The 27384-nt window shown below is 45.9% G+C and overlaps 2 protein-coding genes across 2 annotated transcripts in view; one reads left to right on the top strand and one right to left on the bottom strand.

Annotated features, from left to right (window-relative positions):
• Positions 1–2652: 2652 nt before the first annotated feature.
• On the top strand, positions 2653–11979 carry IGFBP3 (insulin-like growth factor binding protein 3). The gene is made up of 4 exons (XM_010577110.1): positions 2653–2845; positions 2957–3186; positions 5479–5598; positions 11854–11979. The coding sequence occupies exons 1-4, from the start codon at positions 2653–2655 to the stop codon at positions 11977–11979; spliced, it is 669 nt and encodes a 222-aa protein (XP_010575412.1).
• A 10968-nt stretch (positions 11980–22947) lies between these two features.
• Positions 22948–27384, bottom strand: part of IGFBP1 (insulin-like growth factor binding protein 1) — a 19529-nt gene continuing 15092 nt past the window's right edge. Inside the window, exons 2-5 of the mRNA XM_010577097.1 lie at positions 26731–26854; positions 26025–26203; positions 24229–24357; positions 22948–23079 (exon numbers count right to left, since the gene is read on the bottom strand). Of these exons, the coding sequence (XP_010575399.1) occupies positions 22948–23079; positions 24229–24357; positions 26025–26203; positions 26731–26854 (564 nt within the window). The remainder of the gene's footprint in view (positions 23080–24228; positions 24358–26024; positions 26204–26730; positions 26855–27384) is intronic.

The raw sequence follows: 27384 nt of genomic DNA, 5'->3' as shown, positions 1-27384 counted from the left end.
GCTTTCCCGTAGCTCTTGCGCGTCTTGCGAAGGAGAGGTTCACAGAGCGGGTTTTGTTTTGTTTGAAGAGGAAGGGACGGCTGGAAAAAGTTCTGTTAGCACGCACATTTGGAAACTTAAGACAGGGAAACTTGGGATTCAGATCAAGAGAGCACAGCCCCTCTGTGCAAACGTTTCATTAAACTGTTTGCTGACCAGCAGCAAGTATGTTAACATCTGTTTAATAGAAAAGTGTGTCAAAAGGCTCTGCACTGTTTGCATTTTTAAAAGGCCAGTTTTTCTGCTGGGTTGCAGGGGCTCTTTGGCTGGCCTCTCCTTAGCCGAGGAAGTGGCACCAGTGCTCCGGCTAACAGGCTGCTACGAGAGTAGGCGATGCCTTATTACAATTATTTATGTCCTGCACCCAGGCTGTGACAATTTGAATGACGGTGCAGGGGTACTCGCTGAAGTTTTAAATCTCATTGGAACATGGAGCGGCTTCCTTCATCCCATCAACTTTGGGTACTCATCCTTCGCACGAGCTGGAGGCGAGGGGCCAGGTCTGGCTGTTGAGGGTCGGTGCTGTTCAGTGGAGGGGTAGCGCTTTTAACGGTGGCCGTTAGAGAAGGCGAAAGGGGAAGATGGAGGTGCGCTTTGCCGAAAATCTTTCCATTTGCCGCCTAAATAGTCATATTGCCGAGTTCCTGTTTCTGCATTCCTGGCTGAGGGAGAACTCCCCATTTTGAAATCAGTAGGAGCTTTGATTCCTTAAAAAGTGCAAAAGTAGGACCCTCACAGTTCACATTCAGGGGGTGAGGGCTGCAGACCTGGGGTGCGAGAAGGAAGAAGTTGGCTGAACCCGTGCGACCCGTAGTGCCCACGTCCTCGTGGGGTCGGACCGCTCCTCCAAATCCCGCGCTCCCTGGGACACCCCCTCCCCGCGCAGGAGCGCATCGTCTCCCGTACGGACGGCTAGGGCCCGCCTCGTGCTACGCTTTTGGTCGTTCCTAGTTGGCAGAAATGGCTGGAAATCGCTGCGGGGTGGTGTATATTACAGCACCTCCTCAAGAGCAGCTGTAGTAGGCCGCTGACTTACTTTCCAGTTCAGTTTTTTGGGGGCACAGAAGTGTTAAGTAGTAGTGTGCATGCGCAACCCTTCTAAGCTGTTTTTTAAAAGAGAGCAAGGAACTCTCACAGCAGTTTAGTTTCTGTTACGAGGGTGTCAAGCTGACATGGCACCAAGTTTTGCGAAACGGAGTTAATCGAATACGCTTCGCAGTTGAAAATGTGGCATTACGACCGTTCCAAATCGAAGTGTAAGAAGTGCTATTGAAACGTGATGGTCTATCTAAACTGAAATGACCAGCCTGGTAATTATTTAATGCACATTAAGAGGATTTTCTACTTATTTTTTGGTAGAGGAGGCAAACTAACGGACTGCACTTACTGCAGAAAACCTGGCAGGCGTAGTGTTTATATTTAGGAGATTCAGGTTTATAGCATTTTATTGTGTCATTTCTTGCAAACTTCACTGAGAATGTGGAAAAAAAAATACCACTGTTTAAAAACAGGACATTAAACCACCAGAAATATGTTCAAATACCGCTGAGAGTCTGAGTTAAACCCACAAAAGCCAGGAAATTTAGACTTAAGACTTAAACTTCCTTAATCCATTTGCACTGGGAGTTGGATTTTCCTGGTCAATTATGTCCATTGCCAGCAGTGGCTACACTAAAACCGCCAGTCCCAGGATGTCAGCTCGCATCCCTCCTCCTCCTCCTCGTGTTCCTCCCCTGTTCCTGTGTATTGGCAGTGCCACTGTACTGCTGCCTGTGGGGAAGAATTTAGAGTCAATGGGCTATGTGAACGTGGGCTTTCAGGGTTAGCACCGAATTTCTTGGCTTTTGTGGTTTTTCAGTGAGCCATCAAGTACGATTTTAATACAGATTTCCAGGATGTTCCCTGCATATTGGTTATCATTGTGCACTCCCAATATGATTTCCTTTAAAAAAAAAAGTGGCCAGCAGCCAAGGCAGCGACTCGTGGGACTTAGCTACTTAGCTGATAGTAATATCCAAACTCGAAAAATTCCCCGGAGGAAACGCAGCCAGTTACAGTTACACTGCAGGAGTCTCCTCAGAGGGAGAAATGCAGTGTAGACAAATACCTCAGGAGGTACAGGAACACTGGGCTTATGCAGTATTTTGGAAAAATGTGCTTCTCCTGTATTTTTGTGGATGGTAGTTTAAAGAGAAAATATTTTTGAAGCTTGTGATGAAAGCAGATGTTTGTCCTTTGACACCATTGCAGAATGAATGGCATTTTTTTGTCCATTACCTTTAAAGTGCTTTTTGTACACTTAGAAATGTTTCTGATTTTAACAGCAGAAGAATGAAGACGTGCTATTTCTTTCCTTCCCTGTTCTGCATGTTGAATAAAATTAAGAAGGAAAAAGTATTAAAAATAGCTACCTAGAACCGTGAAACTTAGCGTGGTAGAATTTGTTGTACGAACGCCTCTTTTAAAAAAAAAAAATCACCATCCTGGGGAAGACGGAGTCACACCACAGCCCAGAAGTTACCCACGCAGCCGCGTCCAGCTGAAGTTGACGGAGCCGGCCGTGGGTCGGCAGCCAGTGGGGCTGCGGCGGGCGCCGCGGGGCGAGAAGCTGGGATGGTGGTGGCCGGCAGCCGAGTGGAGGTGGCCGGTTTTCGGGTGTCGGGCAGCCTGCGGGGACGGGGCGGTGGGGTGCCTCGCGAGGCTGCCGGGAGCAAGGGGATGCTTCAGTTACGAAAGGGCATCGCTCGGCAGCAAAGGCACGGATGCATGCGGAACGCCGAGTTGTTCGTCCTTTCATATATCGCTGGTTTGTGAAGGAAAATTAAGCTCGTAAACTCGTCTGGAGGCTTGTTGCCCTTCCGGACGCAGCTGGCAGTTGATTAACATTATTTCTTCGCTGCATTTGTTCTTCTCGAAGGAAATTCCAGTGATTCAGAAGAAGAAGACCGGAGTACCAGCAGCATGGAAAATCAGGCCATCCCGAACTCCCACAGGGTGCCAGATTCCAAACTGCATCCACCGCACATCAAAATAGATATCATCAGGAAAGTGCAAGCCAAAAACACGCAGCGCTATAAAGTAGAATATGATTCGCAGAGTACGGATACACTGAATTTCTCTTCTGAATCCAAACAAGAGACTGAATACGTGAGTACTTTTGTAAATGGAAGGGCATTTCCCAGCATGCGAGCGTGTGCATGCATGTGTATGTATATGCGTGTTGTGCGTACGAGAAGATAAGTACATTAAATAACTAAATGGTGGTAATTGTTGTAGCCATTTAGGGCATTCCCGCTGTTTAACTGGTAAAACTATTGGCTCTGCAAATGCAGACAATCAGCAGACTGAGCAGACCACGTTCAGAAAACACGGAGGCCTAACACAATGATGTTTACGTTGATGCAAGTGTGATTTTCACTAAGAGATCCAAAGTTCTTGTTCCCCCCTGTAATTATCACACGTTTCTGTGAGCGGACTTGGGACAGGTTTAATAGTGCCATCGTTAAATTTGGTTGCAAACAGAATAACGCTTCTTCCTGATAACCCGGTGGTTGTCCTTGTGCCTCTGCCAGACGGCCTAAAAAATACGTCTGGATGTGCTTCGACGTGTCATCGGAACCGTCGTGGTGAAACCAGATGTGGCTTCCCATCTGCAAAAGGCGGTTTTGAAACCTGCATGAGGTGGAAAGTTGTGTCTGAAGAAAGCGTGGCCTCCAAGTTAGCGCAGCTTAGTTTGTGACTGATGTCCAGCCCATCTAGTAAAAACACTTCAGTGTCTGCCTTCCAGCATGTCCTTCTCCCGAAAACGTGAAGTAAACTGCCTGCAGTAAAAGAATGACCTCGGGTAGCTCTGAGGAAATCGGGTCCTGGTCTTGACCAGGATGAACGTTTCGCTTACGCAGTAGTTGGGCCCCATGAGCAAAGACTTACCAAGGCTGCTGGTCTCCATAAGAACCAGAAATAAGTCCACCGGGGACAGGTGCCCTCGTCAGCGAATGCCCTTCTAGCTGTGTCTGTATCTTAGCTTTTGATATTGCTTTCTGTGACTTTGGAGAGAGGAAAAAAAGCTGTTTGATCTTTTTGTAGGCCTGACTCAGGACCAGGTACTTGAACGTGCGTGATTCGCTTTCAGCGTGTCTGAGCAGTTTCGGGTTTTTAAGGAACTGCCAATAAGAGCAGCAATTTAAAGCGCATGTTTAGAGCTTGTGAGGTTGACACGGAAAGAAAACATACGAAAGCAGCAAGGAAGGTCTTTGCTAACCAAAAAAATCAGTTCTAAACTCCAGTAGAACTGTGGAGTCTGTATGCTTTCAGACACTCACATGAAAGGCACTTTACATGAGCAAACTATTAGTATTACCACTTGAAAGTATAAATGTCATTACCTCACTAATTAAAAATTGCACCAAGTGAATCTTTGTGTTGATACAGCAACTTAAAACGTATTAAACCCCTGCAACCATGCAAAGGAATTTTTCAGGCCTCCGCTGAAGAAGCGGGCTGGTGGACTGAGTCCGTAATGTGCCCAGACAGGAGCGTAGCTAGGGACAGAGTTTGTAGCTGCGACTCGAATCCCAATCCCGCTGCTGACGCCGCCTGTCTTCTTGGCCCCTGGCAAACCGTGAACTCCTCCGCTCCTGGTTTTCTGACTGCAAAGTGGAGCTCGTAATGCTTTACTCCCTACCCTGAAGGGCTGCAGTGAGACATAATTAGTTGGCGTTTGAGACATGCTCTTAAAAGTGCTTCTGGAAGTTCTTTTTGGCTCATTGTCCTAGAGCTAATCCTCACTGCATCGTTGTCAGCCTTTCGCAGGTGGAGAAAGTGAGGCAAAAAGTGACATACTTATCTAATGAGACTGTTGTGTGCAACCATTCCTTGCACGGCTGCGTCCGTTTGGTCCGGTTGAAATTGGGCATTGTTGTCCAAAGTTGCAGTATTTTTATATATACGTATACATTATGCCAAACTACTTGTTTTCAATTAAATCCATTTCATTTATGCTTTCAAATCCAGCAGAATCACAAGAATCAAATGGCATTAGGGAAGATCTACCAAGTGGTGTAGTTCCAGTTGCCTACCTTCTTCTTTCCCTGCTTGGTGCCAGTCCAGCTTTTCCAAACCGAAGTTATGTTACGTATGATTGATTTACATACTGGTTAAGCCTTCCCGTAGGTACGCGTGGCTGTGATTTTGACTGGAAATGCCAGTCCGTGCCTCAGCATAGCATAAGGCCTTCAGTGTTTAGAAATCGGTAAAGCAGAAAGTCAGAATTTTATCTGTGAATGGTCTGCCTTTTGACATATCCAGCCATCCCTTTGTTTTAATGGATTTGCTTGGGTTTGTGCTTCTTGCCCTTTAAAGATTTATTAACTCTTGTGTGAAAGACGGCATTTGGGAATGACGTTTCATCTGTGTTTTCTAAAATATGCTTGTTAACAGGGTCCCTGTCGTAGAGAAATGGAAGACACTTTAAACCACCTAAAGATCCTGAACGTCTTGAGTCCCAGGGGCTTTCATATTCCCAATTGTGACAAGAAGGGGTTCTACAAGAAAAAGCAAGTAAGTACAGTCTCCCGATCATTTCAGTGAATGCACTTCACCTTTTCTGCATCTTTGCTGAACAATCTTGCCAGCAAGGTGCATTGTCTGTCATTTTACAGAGGAACTAGTTTTAGAACCTCGTCTGATAGTGCTGAACCTTGTCAAGTGGGGACAGTGTTTTTATTTTCTGTTGGTCATGACAACAGATTCATTTAAGAAACTTCATACCTAATCACACATGGGTTGGCTGGTGTCCTAGATACTAATGCCCTTTGGTTTAAAAAAAGCAGTGCCTCTGTCATAACCCACAGAGCTAAATGTTGCAGTCACCATATGACTGCAATAGATCAATGCTTTGAATTGTAAATAGCTGCTTGAGAGTTCCTAGAAGAACTGCGCTGGATCACATTACAAAAAGCAACTTGAGAAAGGTATATATCTGTCCTTTATGTGCTACACAGATCACTTCCCAAATCCAGGTCATGTTATCGTGAAAGTGATACATCTAGTAGTTACTCTGCAGCAAGGATGGCTTCTCAGCCCTCTTTGGTTCTGGGGTTGTGACCTTTCTTGACAAATGCAGACCTAAACTGCAGGTATTTATGCTTTAGTTGTGCGTGCGGGTTGAGCTACGGCAGCATCCTCCGTTCGGTGCTGCCCCGAAGCTCGTTCAGAAACCAGGGGAAGGGCAAGACGTGCCACGTTCTTTGCTTAGTGTGCACATCCCACCTAATTCCAGGGTTTAGTTAGTGACCTGCCTCCAAACGCGTAATTCCAAAATTTCCTGAATTCAAAAGTTGAAGATTTTCCTCAAGGCAAACCCTCTGTAAGGCCAGATTTTGTTTGCGGACGGTCTCGTCTCTCCCGTTTGGGTTTACACGAGTCGGCCGCTCTCCCTCTGGTAACCGGCCAAAGGAGCGGTTGACCCCGTGTTACTGGTGCTGATGCAGTTCATGGGTCAGAAGTGAGAGGCCAACCTCTGACCAGGCAGCCTTATGTCAGGAATGGCATCTCTCCGGTTTTTGGCTTCCAGCTTTCTTAGAAACAGTCCTTCCCTGTCGGGTGCTCCCTGGAGTTCAGCGTTAAGCCGGCGGTGTCAGGCGGGGCGTTTGCAGTAGGGCTGAGGTTTCCAGCCTTCCCTCCTGCCGTCAGCCCAGCGCCGACTGCGCTGGTTGACCTTCGCTGCACGCTGCTGAGCGCGTCTACGCTCCCCAGCTTTTCCCGAGCAGGGACGGAGTTTCTTCTTGTCGTCTGGAGTCTTGGGAAAAGTCCGTGTCGTTCCTCTCCGGCCGCGCGTAAACTAGCAGAGAGCAGTGCTCGCATCTCGGGCTGCGTTTGTTCAGAAAATGCATTGGACTGCCACGTGGAGTGAGGCTAGGGCTGTGTTTTGCGCCCGTGCCATGAAAACATTTGCTTAGTTACTCTAGAACAGCACATCATTTAACTGCATTCAAGTCACGTGAGCGTTTTGTAGCCCTTTTGCTTCTCTAGGGGTTACAGAAGACGGCAGGTTGGTATTTACTTTGTTCAGTAGATCTTGCTTTCATCTCTCTGCAGCCTCTGAGGTTTTTGCTTCGTCAGCAAAAAAGGGTGGTGGTTTGCACGCTGTCTCTAGCATGTGTATGTAGAAATTAGATCCACAGTAAGCACGTATTAAAGTGCCTTACTTGAAAGGATGACTGTACTTGAAAGTGCAGTCATAGTCCTGCCGCTGAGGCAGAAAAAAACGAAATACAGAGTCAAAAAAAAAGGAAAGACAGATGATACGCTTACCTGGTCTTTGTTACTAGAAGTTGATTTACGAGAATGAGGTGTTGGTACGGAGCAAAGACGCTTCTGCCCTCTGCGTCGTGTCCGTGCTGCCTGGAGGCTTTCGGAGCGCCGTAGGAGGTTCCTGCGCGATGGGTCGGCAAACGGAGAGGGCGAAGGGGCACTTCCGTGGCTGGCCAGCCTTGTCAGACGCCGTGCCAATTCACGCAGGTCCAGCAGCTTCAGCGGTAGTTTGAGACAACTCAGGATCCTGTAGGAGATGCCCACGGATGGAGCCCATGTGGGTAAATGTTCTACATGAAGTGCAGCTGGAGTGCTTCTCCTGGAACCGAACCTCACAGGTGGGGGTTACAGAGCCAGGCTGCTTCTCACACGAACAGAATACGAACCAGAAGTAGCGTATTTGAGTTGAGTTGCCCTTGTAGACTAACTCCTAAAAAAACGCATTGGTTTGAGAAGTGAGTCCGCTCCAGACTGATTTCACTGTCCACAAGGCAATGCGACAGTTGTGTGTGTCTGGTTTTCTTTTTGGAGTACCAACGTGCAGGTCTGATGTTTCAGGCGCTGTGAGCAGGTGTCTAATCTCATGAACAGAATGTTAGGCTATTTTGTGAATTTCCTTCATTGCTAGTATTAGCAGCATTCAATCTGTAATTCAATTATATTCTGTTGTGACAACAAAATTCAGGATAACATGTTAGGAAACATACAGTGAATCCATCAAAAAATGAGCGTGAGCTAGGCATTTTTAATTCTGGAAACAGCTGCCAAAACCACTGCCTAGGATGATAACACAGATAGGTGTGTGATGGTAGGAATCATCCCCCTGGAAATCACTAAAACTCATTCAGGAGGCACTTCACATGTTGCTATATTCTGCCTTCCTGGTCACCTGCTCTTCCAGTCAAGTTAAAAGCAGTTATTTTTCAAGACTTTTGTAGATAACTAGAAATTGACTTTTCAGGAACAACCATAGGGAATAATTTGCATATGTGAAACAATTTTAAGAACGTAAATTTACCTCTCAGGGTATAACGTGAAAAATACTTCACGCCTTGTGTTTATATATAAACTTTTTTAAAATCAGACCTATTAAAATTTAGAATTCTTTGTCTTAATAAATCACACATGAAAGGCCGTACTATTCAACTGTGGCATATAGGTATATTTACATGGAATAGGTTGATACAGGCACGTTTCTGCCTCGAGCATGGAAAAAAAGGTTTTGATGAAATTAGAATTATTATATGGGGCAATTACTAGAATTGCCCCATATTTGTGTACCGGAGCCAGATACTCGCCTAAATGTGAGCTGGCATCATTCCACTGAAAACAGAGTTGGGCTTGGCGGGAGCCAGAATGGCTCGCGGTGTATGTCAGTGCTGTCTGCAGTCTGTTCTGGGAGACCAGGGCTGCAGCTCCACGGAGACCTCTGGCCTGACCAGGAATTCAGTGGGATGCCATATGCTTTGCTGCGCCCCACGAATGCCTCTGCGGCACTTCTTTGTGGAAGGGAGAGGGGCAGGTGGCATGGAAGCTGGCAGCTGGTGTTTCTATCAGAAGTAATTACTGGCTCCACCGCTTGGGCAGTTTTCCAGCTTTTTGGACTTCTGAAGTCATATGGAAGAGCCGGGCAGAGCCTTGAAATGTATGTGGAGTACAAAATTCAGAAGAGCGGATATTTATATGTATATTTTTTCTATATGAACTTACATCCACCACTTATGTAGGGGATGCAAGAAAGCTGCTTCAGGATAAAAGCATGACTTTTGAATCAGAAGTCCTTTATTATTGACAGCATGCCTGAGAGGGTAGTACAAAATCGCAGATTGGAAAAGGTAAATTGTTTTCCTCACAGAGCGTTATTTCAGCTGTAGAATGATCTAAGCATTTTGTTTTCCAAATGGGTTGTCTAGAAGAAATAAAAAAAATATTAGTAGTAGGGAAGGTGTTCCTGCAGACTTAACTTAATGTTGTAGTTAATTCTGAAAATTGGTTTTGCAACTGTAAAAAGCAGTCAAAACCTCCAACAACATGAGATAACTTTAATTGATCATTTGTTTTGAGAGTGATGCAAGCCTATGAATCAGCGAGAGTTGTGTAACATACTTCATATAGTACTTCTAAAAGGGGAGGCTGCGTTACTATTATTAGCAGAAGTGTAGTTTCATTGCCGGAGCACCAGGCTGGCAGCCAGAAGCCCTGTGCTCTAATTCGTGCTCCATCTGTGCCTGCTCTCTTGGGAAAAACAACTCGAGAACTGCTGCCTCAGTTTCCTTTTCTGTAAATTTTCAGTTGTGCAAAGGCTGCTGTTTATGAATTCCTCAGTTTTGAGCATGACGAATATAAGTCACTAAATGTTAATACCACTCAAGCTAGAGTCCAGTCCAGTTGCCACCAAAGTTGAAGGAAAATTTCCCAATGACATCAGTGGACTTTGAGCAGCCATTCGTGGAAGTCCTGGAGAATGTGGACAAGCCCTGGTCAGGCTTTTGAGACAATAAACATAAGTTGTAGAGCTTAACGTTTAAAGATTTAGTGCCGAAAACCAGCTGAACAGGTGACTGGAACTCAAATGCAGCTAACCACGTAGCTTAGCAAATTATTAATATAGCTGTTCTCTCAGTAGGTTTGAACTTCTTCACCTTCTCCTAAAATAAGCTGATACCTACTTTAAGCTTGATCTTGTCATCCTGCTGCCATCCGTTTGCATAGGGCTAATGCAGCAGGACTGCAAATTCAGGGAAGAGAAGGCATCGTGTTATTTCTGCGCTGGGCTTGTTACTCAAAAAGATATCACAGTGGTAGATTAATTTGCAGTTACAGTGACTAATATCACTTGATTTACTCTAATATAAAATAAACAAGATGGAAACTTGTTCAGAAGTTTGTGTCTAACGTGTGATCTGCTCCCATGTCTCTTTCCCAAGTTCCTAGAGAAAACTCTGCCCTGCTCCATGCTGCCACAAATTAGTTGGCTCGGAGGCCGATGTGCTGGTGCAGGCTGTCCCAGGAGTGACCCGTCTTCACGGTTCTGTCCCAAATACCACCCTTGGGCCCGAGGTCCTAAACTAGACGTGAAAAGGGCCAGGCGCTTTTGGGCAGCACGTGAAGCCCAACACTTGCTTGATGTGTCCTTGTGTACCTGCACGTGGAAGAGACACTTAGCTTTGTGAGCCACTGCCGTACCCACGTGGGAGATGGGGACGTGCCTGCTAGACTCTGCAGAACAAGCAGCTGAGCGGTAGCGGCAAAGTTTACCTGACTTGCGCCAGCCTGAACCTCTGAAATACTCGGAATTGCTGTGAGGTCTCAGAGGCAGCATTTGCTCTGCTTGCATGATAGATAGGTAGCCCTCAGAGTGTTGAGTGCTGTGAGTGGCTTCAGTCTAGCCTATCTTCCTTCGTGTTGGCGATGCAACAGGTGAAACCTCAGCCTTTGAAACGCTACGTGTGTTTGTGTCACTGCCTCCTTTGTAAGTCTGTCCTGACTAAACAGCCACCTCTCTTAGCATTTGCAGCGAGACGCGTATCACCAAATCTCAAAACTTGAGCTGACGTGGAGGCTGCGTCTTGGCAATGAGGTTGACCGTGGCAAACCTAGTGAAGTAATCTGTGTCCTGGAGGCACGTGTCTTTTGAGTGGGCGAAAGCCTTGCCGGGGTCCCAGGGGTTCACAGTACATAACTGTGTCCAGGGCTCCCTACTGAATGCAACCTGCAGCATGTCATCTCCTTTAGTCTAGTTTCTACCGTTCTTGGTTCCTTGGGGAGAGCATGACTTAGTACATACTAGACTTCATAATGCATTTTTACTGCATCGCTATTTCTAAAGAGGTTCAGTGTCATTGCCTGTGGTAGTTTCAGGTTGGTCAGCATTGCTGGCAAATTCCACCAGGCAACTGCTAAAGCTGACATAGGTTATAGACTAGTATATATCCTATATATTATTTATAGGAAAATATACACGTAAAGTTCTGGTACACCTAGCAGTTGTTGAAGTGATAACTCCCCTACAGAAGGATTATGTATCTGCTAATAAATGTCAACTACAGTATTGAAATTCCTCCAGCAAACAGATGCAAGCCAAGGGTGTTCACCGCCGCAATGGCTGTCTTTGCGGACCTGCGCTTTAGCGTGGAACAAATCTGTTAACTTTCTTTTCCAAGGACGGGTCCCAGTCGTCTGCCCGTACTGTCGTAAGCAGTCCTGGTGTTCAAAGGGGGCGACTGAGCCGCCTAATATAATAGGGGGTGGTTCATAAGGCTGTTTTCCGGGAGTTTTCGGAGCCGTTTCGTTGAGGAGTCATTAGACCCAAAGGGGTTGATGGGCAGAGGCGGTCAGCTTTTACTGTAATCCTTTGGAGTGGTAATAAATGCTCTGATTCCGTCAGGTATGGCCAGGGTGTGGAAATGCAGCCACCAAACGAGCAGGAACCCCCGCTCTGCAGCGCCAAGAGCGGAGAGAGCAGAAATGGTGCCAACGGGGTCTTCCCTTCTCTTTCAGTGTCGCCCATCCAAAGGCCGAAAGAGGGGATACTGCTGGTGCGTGGATAAGTACGGACAGCCGCTTCCCGGCTACGACGGGAAGGGGAAGGGAGACGTCCACTGCTACAACCTGGAAAGCAAGTGAGGAGCGGGCGCCAGCTCTTCGGGCTCCCGCGCGCGGCCGCGGGACCCGGCGGAGACCCCAGCGGGGCTGGGCAGAGGCCGCGGGCTGCGCGGCGCGGGGGACCTCGAGCTCCGCGTCCCGCGGGACGCCCGGGGAGCTCCGAATTCCCACGTGAACCTGCACTATGGATACCCGGAGAGAGGGAAAACACGAGGCACTTCGGAACGGATTCAGGGAGTCTCCACTGACTTTTTAGAGAACGGCCTGTGACCAATTTGATCCCGAAAGATACTGGGGTTTTATTTTAAAGAATTTATAGGGTGTAAGCTTGTAAAAGCATTAAAGAAAAAAAAACCACCACAAAAAAAAACCACACAAAGATTTAAAGGTTAATCTTTTTTTACAGGTCTGACGGGAAACTTATCTTCACGGGTAAAAAGTTTTATAAAAATCTCAAAGAACTTTTTAAAGAAACCTATTTCTAAAATAAAAGACATGGCTATTTTTTCTGTAAAATATATTATGAATATTCTGTTAGTCTGTATTTAATATAATTGTTTTTTAATAAACTTTATTTAAATGTAACATGTGAATACCAAATACTACACAATAATTCTAGTGTATACTTCTGTATGCAAAGAGAAAGTAAGGCTACGGAATGATTTACAAATATGTATAGATCCATATGCATACACACTGACCTATTCTAGACAGTAGAAATGAATTTGTGGAGCGAAGGAATTGTTTCCAGAAGAGATTAAGTTTTGTTATTTGAAGTAACTACAAATACCAAGATAATCTTCTTCTTTTAATTTTTTTATTATTGTTTTATTGGTATTTCTAATGTACCCATCACTGAAATATGCCACTGGAAATGATAACAGTTGCACTGAAGCTCTCGGTAAAGCATTCTTCTGTCTGTCCTTCGCTTCAGTTTGTGCAACAGGGCTTACATTTCCTCCGTTTCCTGCTCACACTAATATAGAATATTCATGGACAAAAAATTGCCATTACACTACCACCCTTTCTACTTGCTTGTTTATTTTGAAAAGCTGTATCTATTCTGTGTTGTCTTGGTACACTCTACCAAAGCACATACGCTGTACGAGGAGCTCCTGTTTAAAACAGTGCTGACATGATGGGGGATCGTGGACCTGGGTGTTGAGACCCATGTGCTTCATTTACGCTACACACAATTGTTGCTTGCTTTGACTTCGGTGGAAATTATTTGCCTGCATCTAAGCATAGAGTAAGAACCATTGGGTTTAAATATTTAACCCAACTGTCTGCCATGATGTTATGTATCCTCTTAATTGGAAGAGAAGTGGTTTGGTTTTGTTCTGGTACGTGATGCTTTCACATAAGGAAGACTTTGGCAGCATTTTTTTTTTTTTTTTTGAGGCTGATTGTTTACTGAACTTCATGATAAATTCTGTATGACAATGAAATCTGGATAAGGAAAGGTGGCCTGTGAAATGTAACATCGCTCTGGAAAGTAATGCCATATTTTGTATATGTATTTATTTATATATTTTATATAAATATTTTATATATTTATATAAATATATAATATATTCTTACATGTGTCACTATAAATGTTTGATGTCACTGTAGAAAACCAGAAACCATCGGCACCGTAATTTCCTGTCGGGCTGGGGGCTCCGTGGAGGCTGAGGGCAGTGGGTTTCCAGCCGACGCGGCCGGGGGTTGCGCTGATGGAGGGGATGCCGCAGGGCTGAGGAGCCTGTTCCTCTCCTGCCCCGTGAATTAGAACCACCCTTGGTCCTGCCAGCGGTGGCAAACGTCTTGAAATTGTGCCGTGGGAGGGTTCGGATATGCAGCTTGCCAGGATCGAGACAGCCGATCGCCGTAAATCAGATGTTGGTTAAAAGCCTTACCCTGCAGTGTATTAGCTGAACAGCCCTGGGTGCATTCTGCACATCTTCCCAATTTCTGTCTAACGAAATGAGTTCACATCATCGTTAGAACAAATTTTTTAACCTTAGAGTAAGAAAAAAAAGTATACGTGAAGTGATGCTTACGCCAGGCTAATACAGATTTCCTGACAGATGGTTACAGAAAGCTTTGTGAGGTGAAGATTTATTGCAATATTTTTACTGCTAATGCAAATGCAATGTCTGCAAAGATTTGTTGGAAAAAATACCAAAACTGCTGGGCCTTTTTTTTTTTTTTTTTAAAGTTGTATACCAGTTCCTTTCAAATGATTTCACAGAGGGAAGGAAGTTACATATACACCAATATTTGGGTACGTAACCATAGATAGGAAAATAAGGACTGGATTCATGAAAGTAAGCTAGTATTTTGGCTTTTTTTTAATTGCTATCTTGTGAGCCTTCTGAAAAAAAGCAGCTTCTCTTCTATCTGAAAAAAGATAGCTCGCTGCCTTGCAAGCCACATTTTGCCAGTATGCAAGAAATATTCTAACAGCCTGTGGCAGTATTTCTGACTGGTGTATTTTGTCAAGTGTTTAAGCTTTTTATGTTTTGCCCTACTATTAAAAACAAATACGGAAGAAGCTGGCTAGTAAAGGTCCTTAGGTGATAGTAAATTTTCTAATCTGTGCAGAGCACCAATTTTATTTTTTAAAAAATACCAAATCTCAAGGAACTTGAGATGCAAGCAAGCAATCTGTCACATGAATTATTTAAGGAATTGCATTCAGCTCTTTTAGTGGTGCTAGTGGTCTTTGGTATGTAACAGAGAAAACATACAGCCATAAGGGAGAAAAAAGAAAAATAATTGTGCGGTTGTGCAAGTCAGTTTGGTTATTTTGCTTCCAATAGATGACTTTAAAACAAAGACTGTCTAAAAATAGCAAAAAAAAAAAATTCTCACCTGTAATTTAAAGCTTCCCCTTTTCCAGAAGCTGCCTTTTAGATATTTTTTACGAGCACAGTTGCTTGCAGTAGTATTGGATACGTCCCGTTGTCTATCTGATGTTCCTGGCAGCTGGCATTCTTGGTATGAAATGCAAAATAACATTATTTCCCCTCCCCCCCCAAATTCACTCTTTAAAATGAAGATAATCAGTGGTGGCTTCTTCCTTTTTGGTTTTTTTTTGCGGGGGTGGGGGGGTTAACATTCCTATTTCTTTGAAGAGAAGGGCTCAATTCAATAGACAAGTTACTTGTCAAAGATTTTTCTCATGGCTAGAGGAGCCAGGCTGCAATTCAAACAAAAATATTTCTGGGCTACATCCAAGCAGCACAATGTGGGCAGCACGAAGCAAATGTATGGGTCAGGATCAGTTCAGGGGAAGATCTTCCTCCACACGCAGGTTAGAAATGTTTCCTGCGAAGAGCTGCAGTGAGTGGAGGACTTTGGGTTTAGTGGCAGAAATGGAACCAATGCACTAGAAAAATGCCTCCCCTTTTGGTGCCTTCACTGCCTTCAGCTCAGGTGGTTTATTTTTTCAGCTGAACATTTGTCAGATCTTTTCTTATTTTTAACAACCTCTTCAAGAATCTCAGGTGATCTGGGGGAACATTATGAAGTCCCAGAAAAATCCTTGTAACTGCTAACATTATTTACACGTCAAATATTTGCATGGGAAGGCACTACAAAAGCTTAATGTATGTACTGCAAGAGTTGTTCATTTCTTTTTGAGCATATTTCATCTCTAGATGCTACATGGGTACCATATGTAGCCCAGATTGATGTGGTGAGTATTTATTTTAACCAGTGTAATAAATAGTTGCATAAATCCCTGTAATTGACCAGAATGCAAGTTAAAGCTGCCTGCAGGCAGCTCTATTATCTTTCAAACTATTTGAGAAAGTTCCCTTTTTTAATAGACCTACTGTGCTATAGTCTTTTGAGCTCAGAATATCCTTTTCCACCTTTTTGGCATGCACACCCTTCAGGGCGTAATGTTAGCTATTTGTGCACAGGGGAAGGAGGCTTCAATGAATACCAAAACCACAGAATTAATTAGTTTTTAGTACAGTCTGAACTTTTTATGACTAAATTCCATAGAAACCTTAACACAGCATAATTCTTTATTGAACTGAGCCCTAAATTTAAGTAATGGTTTTACAAACCTTTTGGGAAATCATTTTTTGGTATCTCTAGTCACTCTCTAAAACTGTGTAAGCAAGGACGGCTCCACAGAGATTTGACATATTAGCAATAGGAATTATATTTAAAGTATGGAAAGTGCTCAGCAATTTTCCTGGATGCCAAAGTGTATTGGTATTCAAAAAGAAATGTTTATATAGGTAGCTGTTTTGTACGTGGTCCTGCTGCACCTTTCGGAACTTTACACATCTATTAATTTCTATCAGAAGAATATGCTTGCTTCCTACATGAGAAAGGACCCCTTTTTCTTCCCTCACTCCCTCTTTTTTTCTGAGAGATCCAGAAAGGGTATCGGGGTATTCCAAGGGCAAGGGGTTTGTGGTCAGTATCAGTAATGCCTTCATCTGCAAGTGTGCAAAATTCATTTTGTTGAAGGCCATTAGAAGTGAAGTGTTTTGGTATCTCCAGTGGACCTGGGTATCTTCTTCCAGCTGGAAAGTATTTAACCTTCATTTGATTTTGGAGTCTCCATCCTTGGAGATACTCAAAAGCCATCTGGACATGGTCCTGGGCAAGTGGCTTCAGGTGGCCCAGCTTGAACAGGGGGTTGGACGAGGTGCCCTCCAGAGCTCCCTGCCAACCTCAACCATCCTGTGATCCCATCAACCTGTCAGGACGTGGTGGCTTGGTGTCCGGAGTTCCAGCGCACGAGATTGTCTACATTATACACCACGTTGATTGAGAAGATGTTACATCTTTTCTGCTATAAAGGAAATTTCCTGGTAAAATGGCAAGTAGTGCAAGTTTGTTGTTCACCAGAAGAAGCTTTAGATTTAAAAGTTTTTATGTATTATTTCTTCCAGTTCATATTTTGCATCTGTAGAAGCATATACCCCAGCCTTTGAGAAAATCCCATTGCAAAAACCTCTGCTTTTGCCCTGTACCTATATTAAAAAATGCAGATGACTTCAAGGCTGGAAGTTGCAGCTGAAAAAAACTGGAGACCAGGTATTAGCAGCAGCAAAGGGTAATGCTGCAAATCTCAGTTTATCCTTGCAGAATGCAAGTCCTGCTGCAGCATGTATCCTGGCTTTCCACTTCTGCTGACCTATCCAAATTCCTTAAGAGCCTTTCTCTGTCATGGCTAATTTCACCCCACCGCTGTCTCCATGAGTGGGAATGGAAAGAAAGGCAGCAAAGTTGTTGCTGCAGAGAGCAGCTGAGATTTCCTCCAGAAAAACCTGTGAAGCTGAAGGAAGTGTCGTTGGGAAGGACTGCTTCCCACAGCCACGTGTGGTGCGACCTTCCAGAAGTGGGGTAGTGAAGGGACTTGCTTAAAAGAGCCAGGCTGAGCCTGCACGTCCCGCGCTCCCTGCAACTGGAGAGCAGGGGCTATTTCTGCCTGCTGAGGCCGCCCGGAGAATATTCAAGGTGAAGAGCTGTTTCCTACGTCTGCTACGTATCACGTAACTTGCACCCAGTAAAAAACACCTGACTGAGCTTCAGAAGCCGATTATTGCTTTGTCACAGGGGTGCCACACGCGACCCGCGGCCCTCGGGTCCTGCCGCGCGTTTCCGCAGCGGCTGTTATCCTGCTACCGCGGACGTGTCGCTGCTCTTCTTCTTCTGTTCCCTTGCTGGGGCTAAATGGGGAGGGCTCAGCTGCCGAAGCAGCAATAAACAGAAGCCGCAGGCAAAGAGAAAATAGGAAAGGCGGCGATGATATAGCCAGCGTTTGCTCTAAGGCCTCCAGAGACATCCCACGCTAAGATGCTTTTCCAAGGAACCTCAGCATCTACGCATCGGCCCGTTGAACTACAAAGCGCCGTTAGCGAGAGAGAAAAAAAAATTCACACGTCACCACTGCCGTCCTTGAGCAGTTCAACACCTCAGCCTAGGCACAATCGGGCTGCTCTTCGTTGGCTTTGCGGCAGTTGGAGGCGACTGAGAGCGACCAGGAGGAAGACCGCGCGTGCCGGTCTAATCTCATGAACAGAATGTTAGGCTATTTTATGAATTTCCCAGCCCAGTTGGGAAAAGTTTGTGAGGGAGCAGCAAGGAGCCGAGCACGCGTGCACGCCTGCCTTCCCCGGCGTGCCCTCGTCTCTGCGGGGCCACCCACGCTCCCCCTCGGAGGTGATGATCCAGCACAGCCTGGAGCAGAAACTTTTGCAAAACCAAGCAGCCAAGATCTGGAGCGGGCTAAGTTTAGGTTTGTTCATCTGACCAGGCTTCAGCACCCACCAGCACTCTTGCTCCCACGCCTCTCCTGGGACCCTCGCAGCAGATTTACTCGCGCTGAACTTTGCACCCTGGGGGAGGAGGTAGGGCAAGGGAGGAGGAAAGGAAGGAAAACAAAATAAAGCCCTTGTCTGTTGACAGAGCTGTTGTCAGAACTGGCTTCATCACTCGGAGTGCAAGTGCAGGTATGCCTGGGCTCCTGCTCCGCTGCTGGTGGTTTTGGTACTTTTTGGTAACTCAGAACTGACCGGCTGTGCTCCCAGCAGTTCCTCTCCTTTGTCCCCTTCCACCTTTACCTAAACGTGACCAGGTAATACAGGGTGACATGTCAGCAAGAGGAGCCCTCGCTTGCCCCAGCTCTGCTGCTGTTACTCACTATTTACCATCTACCCAAGCCCTAAAGAAGGCAAATGTGCTAAATACAACTAGGTGTTTGTTAAGATGCTCACACCCCACCTCCCTGTGTGGTCTGAATCCCTGCCCGATTCTCGACGCACCGTACGACAAGTGCATAAGATAATTGGTCCATAAATACAAAATGTGTCGGCAAACAGGAAGCCTGGGACCTGTCATGGGTGCAGCCTGGGGAGGCTGTTTAGGCCGGCGGTTTATCAGTGAAGCGATAGCCGGGGAAAAGTAAACCCACTTTAGAGGTGTTGTCTAGAGATGGGACTTGTCCATTTGACATGCAGCATGGGCTGAGAGTCTAGCTTGGAATGGGTCACTTGGATCCTTTTTTTTTACAGATACTTTTTTTTATTATTCCGATCATGGGTTGGACAGGGATTAGACATTGCTGGCGTTCTGCAGTAGCAAGGCAGTGATGTGGGTAGAAAAATAACGTTTCTAATTCTGCAAAGTCAGCGCTGCTAGACTACTGGTAAAGCGCAAACATCTTTGGTTCTGACTTTGCAAAAAAACCTGCTCAGTTTTAGTATTTTGTTGGGACTTCCACGTAGTGTCTGATGCTATGGGAGCTGAGCACTTTCCGGGAGTGCAGTAAATCCCGTGACAAGCCTCTGCCATGCGCCATTCTTTTCCATCCCGCTTTTCTTCCCCTTGAGGAAAGCAAGCTATATATGTGACGCATTTTCTCTTTGCTTTTTTATTTTGTGATGTGTTTAGGAGTTTCATTAGCAAGTGCAAGGTCAAAGGAATATATTGGTTTTGGAAAGGAAAAGGCTGAATCTTGACGTGCTTCATATCTGACCGTGTTCTGGGCTGGGTCTGTAGAAAGCTGTTCCCTGCCTAAGTTTTGCCTTTGCAGAGCATGTGTTCTTACGGCAGAGGAGTGACAGAGATGCTGATGAGCTTTCAGTATTAGTGTTGGCTGCCCTCCACGCCCATTTTCTTTCTCTCCTTCTCTCTCCCCCCTCGCCTCCTGCCAACCCTAGCCGACACGAATGTGTCTCCGCTGTACCCCAAAGCGATGAGCAGAGCTGACTCGGTATGAGCAGAGCCCAGCACCAGGTGACTGAAGGTTGTCTTGGACAGCTTTAGGGGAAAAGGAGGGTAGAAAATAAAGTGCAGAGGGCAGTGACCTCATTTCTGTGCTATGAGCGTTTTGCAGTTGGCGGTAGGCCAGGGGCAGGAGGAGGCACGGCTGGAACAAACCCTGCTGCAGCAAACCTGGCAGGGTTTTGGCAGGCAGGCGCACAAACTGGGTCGGTAGGGTTCTCAGATAACGTGAACCAAACATTACAGACGCTCACCTAAGACCTTCCCAGCAATTATTTTTTTTTAGGTGGGGTAGGAGGAGTGCAAGAGGGTACAAAGGGAGGGAGCCGAAATAACGAGGAACAGTACATCCCCTTTACACATCCAGCTGCTCGCCAGGTGACCTGAGCTGCTGAGCGCATCCCGCGGCACCTTCCCTGTTTCCCCACTCATTCCCACCGGGCTTGGCCCGCTGGTGCAGCTGGGACCACTGCAGCGGGCACGCACTGAAGCCAGGATTGCCAGCTGACATATGCCAAAAAAAAAAAAAAAGTGCCCCACAAACAGAAAAAAATAACCAAAACAAAGGAAAACTACGGACCTTTGATTTTTCACCCTGCTACTGAGGCTGATCATAAAAATCAGGACAAAACACAACGCGTGGCATCTATGGCCGAAATGTAGTCCAAGCTCCTGGCAGCACTGTGATGGGGAGATAAAATTCGCCTTCTTTGCCTCCTTGCATTAGTCCTAATCCCAGTATACGGAAGAGTCTGGCCCAAGTCAGACAGCCCATCCCAGAGCAGCTCAGCAGAAGTCTGTCCTGGTGAGTCCTGGCAAGATGTCACACGAGGCCAGATTGCAGATAAGGAGGCACCCATCCCCTGTCGCTTTCAGTGGGAGGTAAGGAGCTAAACCCCTCTAAGAAATTGGCCTGAATGCTGTATGAAGCAACTTCTGCTCCTGGTACTTAACATTTAAAGGAAAGAGTTCCCTTAAAACCCCGTCCCTGTTCATTTCTTGCAGCTAGGATGGGAACCCGCCACCCTGCAAAACATTGGAAGTAGCTGTCCGCTGGATTGCTAATACTGCAAATAGACTGTGCTATTAATAATTATGAATGTGATGAACATTTCCCCTATATATATAATGATCCCAACAAAAAGAACTGATTTCTGCTCTTTAGAGAGCAACCTTTACACAAGGTCGATGAGGTGAGAGCAGTCAGAGCGCTCCTAAGCACGTGCTGTAACTCTGAGTATATGGTTTCCCCTCCTTTCTTCACCATTTTCTTTTGGCAATGATGCATGACAGTTGTACAGTGCTGGGTAGACTCCATGAAAGGACTCTGAGGTTCTGCCCGAATTTGCTGCTGCTTCATTATTTAGATACAATGATTGCCAAGCATTTTGACAGAGTGAATGCGTCAGTGTAAGTTTTAGCCAGGTCTCACTGTAGCTCACTACAGGGAGGTCAGACGTTAATGATTTATAATACCAATGCCATCAACTGCTTTTGCAGTGCTTTACTTGGGAAGATCTCAAAGCACCTTCCAAAGCAGCACAGTAGTACATCCATACTTTTAAATCTGGAGCGGTTTATTAGACCCGGGTCGGAGCAGCTGACATACTGACACGTGAATACAGCCAACACGTCCACCAAGCCCAAGGTGCGATGCCACAGGACCATGATACGGAGGGCAGAGATCTCCACGCTTTGGCTTTGCAGTTTCTCCCAGCCGCTTCCCGCTCCCATGTAAAACCCAAAGCTTGTGCCAACAAACGGCAGGAGGATTTTCTGCCGAGTTTCCCTCCTGCCAGGCTCTTAGAAAATGTTATTACTCTCCTCTCAGGCTGTTTGCTCAGGCAGGGTTGGTGCAGCTTGTTTCCACCTCTGGGACTTGCTAACTCCCACACCAGTTTCTCCATGGACAAAACCAGCTTGAAGCCAGCAGGGCAGCCACTTGCTGTCTCTTTTTTTTTCTCTGCAGCCACTAAATCGAAGGAACATGCCGGGGAGGGAGAGGGACCACATCTCAAGCCAAGGGGACCCTCTTCTCTGCTTTCAGCAAAAAGCATAAGGCTGGGTTTTTCCCCAGCCTCTGACTTTCTGTGCAGGAAAAGGCTCTTTGTAGCCTCAACATTATCTTTTTAACACACTAATACTGCTGCCTTGGGCTTTTGAGCGGAGAAAGGCATCCAGCTTTCCTACCCAGAAAACTTTTTAATAATTTCCCTTGAAGGCTGCTGCTGCTTTGCCCAGGGCAAAGGCTTGCAGAGCATGGCCGGGACTGGAGAGGACGGGAGAAGGGGAACGGGGCGGGGAGACCAAAAGAAGGAAACTCATTGCGGGAAGATGGAGCGAGCGGTTCGGGAGGCAGGTTTGCAAGAGGCGCGTTTTCCTCTGCGCGGTCCCGCTGGGGTCGGACGGACTGCTGAACGGGCACACGCAGAAAGCAGGAGAGCGGGACAGGGGAGAAGGCATTATTTAATAGCTCATCTTAAATAACGTGACAAGGTCAACGTGTGAACGGCTTACACCTGTCAAAGGTGGCACAGAGTCTCCTGTTGTGTTTCGCCATTTATCTGGTGCGTATGTTTGGAAAACAGAAACAAATTCTGTCCCATCAGGAGCTTCAGTATATAATCAAGGTTTAGACTTTCTTTTTTAAGAAACAGCTTGACATTGAAACAGAGGTGCAAAAGCAACATGATATATAAACAAAACAGGTTTTAAATAAGTTTCTAAGCATGTTCTCTGCTGAAAGCTATTTTTTTAAATTCAGTTTTAAGTCTATAAATACATAGTATAAAAATGCAAGTTTACAAGCCATTTTTCCCAATAGAGTTGTGCCATTTGAAATTTTAAGTAGCAACATTCCTCCAACATAAGATGCATATATTTAAGAGCAATAATATTAAGTATTTACATATAAAGTTATGAAGTGTTTGAGGATATAAATTAGTAACAACACACACAGACAAAAATACATGTACTGTGAAATAAATAATTCAACAGCTTTACATATGAGGGTATCTATACTATTATACAAACAAAATATACAAGATTGTAGGACTTGATCTTGCAGTTGCTCCTATCTGTCACTCGAGCAGCTGAGTCAGCCCAGTGCAGTAAAAAAGCTACTTTATGGGATTACTCATATGCTGAAAATCAGGTGCACACAACTACCTTACTGAAACGGCTCCTGACTGAAATGTCTCCTGGCTAGATCAGGCCCCACAGAAAACTTGGTGTGGCTGAATGTGGTTCATTTTATTCTTGTGAGCTGAGATACTGTTGGCATTCTGGGTCTCCGTTCATTTCTGGAGATCCAGGAATCCTTCTTCCATTTTTTGGATAGACACACCAGCATCCAGCAGACTCTCCATCCAGTGAAGTCTCACACTAGAATATTATTAGCAAAACAGAACTCACTGTAAGTGACTGTAAGCAGAAGATGACCTGTGAGATGACCGTACAAGTAGCGGTGTCAGACAGAACTGGGATCAGAAGGTGGGACCTGCCGCGCACAGACTTGTTCTGAACGCGGTGGTCCCTGCTCTGGCCAACACACTTGGTCAGGGAGCCGCGACCCCAGCTCAGCTACCGCAACAGCAACTTCAGATCTGAAAACGGTTTGCCCACTCGTTGGCAAACAGCGGTATAAACCAGCAATATCTTCCAGCGTGGGAAACCGAAGGAAGGCAGAACAGACGAACTGGTAGGGCGAGAGCAACGCCTGGACAGTCTGGCTGTCCACGCAAGGAGGCAAATCGGGTGGGGTTTATTCTTGGGGAGGGGGTTAAACAGATTTCCATTTGTGCCTGATTCGATCCCAGGTCACAATGTTTGTGAGTCACACGGTGGTGCCATGCCCAAAACCAAGGAGTCTCGGTGACACAGATTTATGCAGACCTACTAAATTTGTGTGCATCACCTGTGGTGGCAAGGGTGTGGCTTGAGGTTTGGAGCTTTAGTTAGGTTTGCAGATTACTCTCAGTGTACCTTGCAATGGCCTTTTTTGAGGCTGTAATGGAAATGAGCATATAGCATAATCCGTAGGCAGCACAAATCAGTGTTTTTGTTCTACTTTCAGAAGGCTAATTTTGCTCCAGAGAGTTTTTTCACTGCCCAGGAGCTGAGAGCCCCCTTTCTTCATAGTGATTATTATATATATTCCATGGGCTTTGCAGGCAGTATGGTGTGTATTACGGATTAATGTCAACTGGGAATATGCTAACAAATCAGGTACACGGATCTTGATTTGGCCTGGGAGCAGACAGGGTTAAAAGATTTTGGAGAAGGCCTTGCGTGCACCTGTTCTGTGAACGGAAAGGACTCCTGCCTCTGTTGCTGTCAGCCCGCAGCATGCAGCTCACTTTTAAGAGAAGAAGGACAAACCATCTGCTCCCAGTACTAAGTATCCCTGTTTTCGCAACCTGCTTTTCCAGCAGCTGCAAACTGGTGCGTTTGGGAGCAGAGGGCTATGAAAGGGTTGGCTGTGTCAGGCTCATTGCAGCGCTGCTGCGAGCGGACAGGGGAAAAGGCACGTACCTGTTTGCTGTGGTAAAATCCATTCTTGTTGCAGTTGGGCAAATAGAATTTGTAAATCTCCCCTCCGCTTCTCTGCTGAGCCTTCGCCAATTTATACAGGGCTCTGTAGAGCTCCTTCTGGCAAGGTCCCTGCAGGAATACCACGCAAAGGTTGTCAATACCAAAATCACAAAGACACCAGCTAAACCAAAAGCGATCGGTGTAAAGGTAGCAAAAAGCTGAAAATACTTATTAGTCATATAATCTGCATCAGGCTGCTCTGCATGTAGTTTGCACTTGTTTCAGTAGGAGCACAGCCAGAAAACTCTGGTGTTGCATTTAGGCCTTTGTTTTTATTCTTTGAGGTATTTTCTGTCCTCAGAAACATGAGGATTTAAGTCCTTAAATTGCCACACAAGGAAATTTAACCTGTACTAAGTAAACACATTACTGCTCAGAGGGTACAATCTCTCCTATTATGGGGAGGTGCACGTTAGGAGGCTGGTGTACGTGAGACTAGCCACGTTTTCTGGGTTGCCATGGCCCTGTGCTCTGTTGATGTATGGAGAATAGGTGCAAGACATATATAGACGGTGCAAGAACAAACATCTGAATGTTTGTTCTCTTTTGTACGGGACAGAGCTGTCACCAAAGCAGAACAGAGAGCAGCACCCCTGCGGCTGTGAGAGCCAAACTGCCTGGAACTGGGGAGGAAGAACTGTTTGCAATATTCACTGTTTTCACAATTTGCTTGCTCCCTTTTCCAAAGTCACAATTGCCGCGCGTGTACAGCACCCAACGTGTTTAAATGAGTTAAAGGGGAGGACAAGTGACTGAACAAATATTTTTACTTTAGAGTGAAAATAATCATACCCTCTGCTTTTGCAAGACCTCCCCCTGTCAGCCCCTCACATAAGTGGTCCTACTCAAGTCAACGGGCTTCTATGCAGCTCCGGGTGAGAAAAGCAGAAGCCTAAAAATCAGAAGTGGAGCTAACAGCACTTCGGTATAATAGTTCAAACTAAATCAGTGATTAAGTCCTGTTCTGGATGTGGAGGGAGACTTCCTCGGGTGGGGTGGTGGTTAGTAGGTTTTTGCCTTTTTTTTTTCCCCCCATTTTGTCCGTGACCATTACGAAACTGGGCTTCTGTGGTGTTCAATTCGAATTCAGCTCCGTGCTGGGGGAGCGCTGCCTGCCTGGACGGGTCTGACTGCGGTTCTCTGGTGCCCTCAAGTGGAGCAGGGACCTGCCTGCAAAGACCCTACAGCCCCATTACTCGCTGCGATTTTGCAGCGTGGAAGGTTAAAACTTCCTTCAGTAGCTGAGCTTTCTGTCTTTCTACAGGCACCTACTTAACGGTGTTTCCTTGTGATCTGAAAGCAACGTGTTTTGGTTTGCATCGGTGTTTCGCCAATAACTGCATGTAAGGACTCCCTTTTATTTCACTGAGCAGTGGACCAGTGACAAACGCCTTTTATTTTTTCACTAAAACACAAAAGGAGTCCAAAATTTTAATATGGGATCCTGGCAATTAAGGGCCCATGTTATAATCCGATAGTAAATGCAGAGAAAGATTCAGCCTCTGCACGGAGTCCATGCAGGACACACCTGATGCTCACCCGTTTCTGTTGCTCCTGCCACTTTGCCTGTTCCTCCAGCATCCGATGACGGCATTCCAAAAGTCTGTTTGCCAGCTACCCAAAATACTGACAGCCCAGTGCTGCTGCTAGAATTTCATGCACATTTTCATTTTGTATTCTGAATCAACAGCATCTACTGAAATGGTCACATTGAAAGGTTTGCAAGGAAAACCCACCTGCTCTTTCCATTTCTTGAGTTCAGATATTCTCTTTGCTTTCATGTTTTCATATGTGGTGATGGCATTCCAGGGGATGGATTTGTCCTGGCCTATGGGGAACATCAACTGATAGTTCAGCAGCTGATCCTGTGTCATTTCAGTGCTTTCCAAAGGCAAATCTTCAGATTCGATAGAGTCTGGAAAGGAATGATATTAAAGTGAACATCTTCAGTGAACTTTTGCATTTATTTCTCCAAGTTAAAAAGGTAAGGAAAAAGAAGAAGAAGAAGAATCGACAACAGCAAAAAAAAAAAAAAAGTAGTATCTAAGACAGATCCATTACAGTAGCTCTTGCAGGAGTAATAAATTACATGTGCAGCCCAGCAAATTAAACTTTCATCATAAATTCATAGGCAGAGGCATCAGCTGTCCTCTAAGAAGTTGGTTATTTTATGATCCTTCGAAATCACTCTAATCCCAAAGATGAAGCTGCAGCCAGTCTGTTTGTTAGAAATGAAGAAACTTTCTTGACCACAGTGGGTTGTAGAGACTTTGCTAAATGAGGGAAGACTGGAGTTAAACTTGTAATGGATTTAGATTTTTGTCAGCACGACGTGTTTCAGTTTTCATTCAGGAGAGGACCTGGTCCAGACCTGATCCCATGGCATCACCCTGTGCCTTGTTCCGCGGCTCGCCTGACACATAAGAAGGAGTAGCAACTCACAGGAGCCAGCGGTAGCTCGCGCTGGCCGGCAGCGGACCAGGTAGATAGGCAGGGACTGGCCGGAGCTGTTTGGATCTGCCCGCTCACGGCCCGCACGCTGGTGTCTAAGTTGCGAACTCTCCCACTGGAAGAAGCAACAGAAGCTCTTTGCAATTGCAGGGACTCATGACGGGATAGGAAAGTTGGACACGTGTCTAAAAGTAAGTTGTTGGATCAAGGCCGTAAACAATCGCCCAATGGACTAAGAAACACCCTGGTTTTCCCTTTGGCGATGTTTAAGAAAACCGAGGAGGGAAAGAAAGAAAGAAAGAAAGAATAAAAGGAAGGAACGATGAAAACCGAGTCAAGTGCTAGACCCTCCTAGCGGCAGGAGCCTTAACCACTGGGTTTGGTCACCGTTCTCTCCCCTCCCCGCTCCCTCAAGCACCAGAAAGCCCCGCTCGCTGCCACCCACGGTTGCTTTGAGCCCCCGACGACTATTTTGAGTTGCTACCGAGCCACCCGACCCACCGCTGCACCACCACAGCAGCAGCGCCGGTGAGAACAACTGGGAAAGGATGAAATGGCGCTGAAGAAGCCCCCGACCAGCCCCCGGCGGGGATGCTGGCCACCTCCCGCCCTCTCCCCGAGGCCGGCCCGCCCGGCACCGCACCG

This window comes from Haliaeetus leucocephalus, unplaced genomic scaffold (assembly GCF_000737465.1).
Source record: "Haliaeetus leucocephalus isolate CR32 unplaced genomic scaffold, Haliaeetus_leucocephalus-4.0 Scaffold41, whole genome shotgun sequence".
In the NCBI taxonomy this organism is placed as follows: Eukaryota; Metazoa; Chordata; class Aves; order Accipitriformes; family Accipitridae; genus Haliaeetus; species Haliaeetus leucocephalus.
Note: the sequence above shows the minus strand (reverse complement) of the source record. Positions and strands in the feature narration are given on the sequence as shown.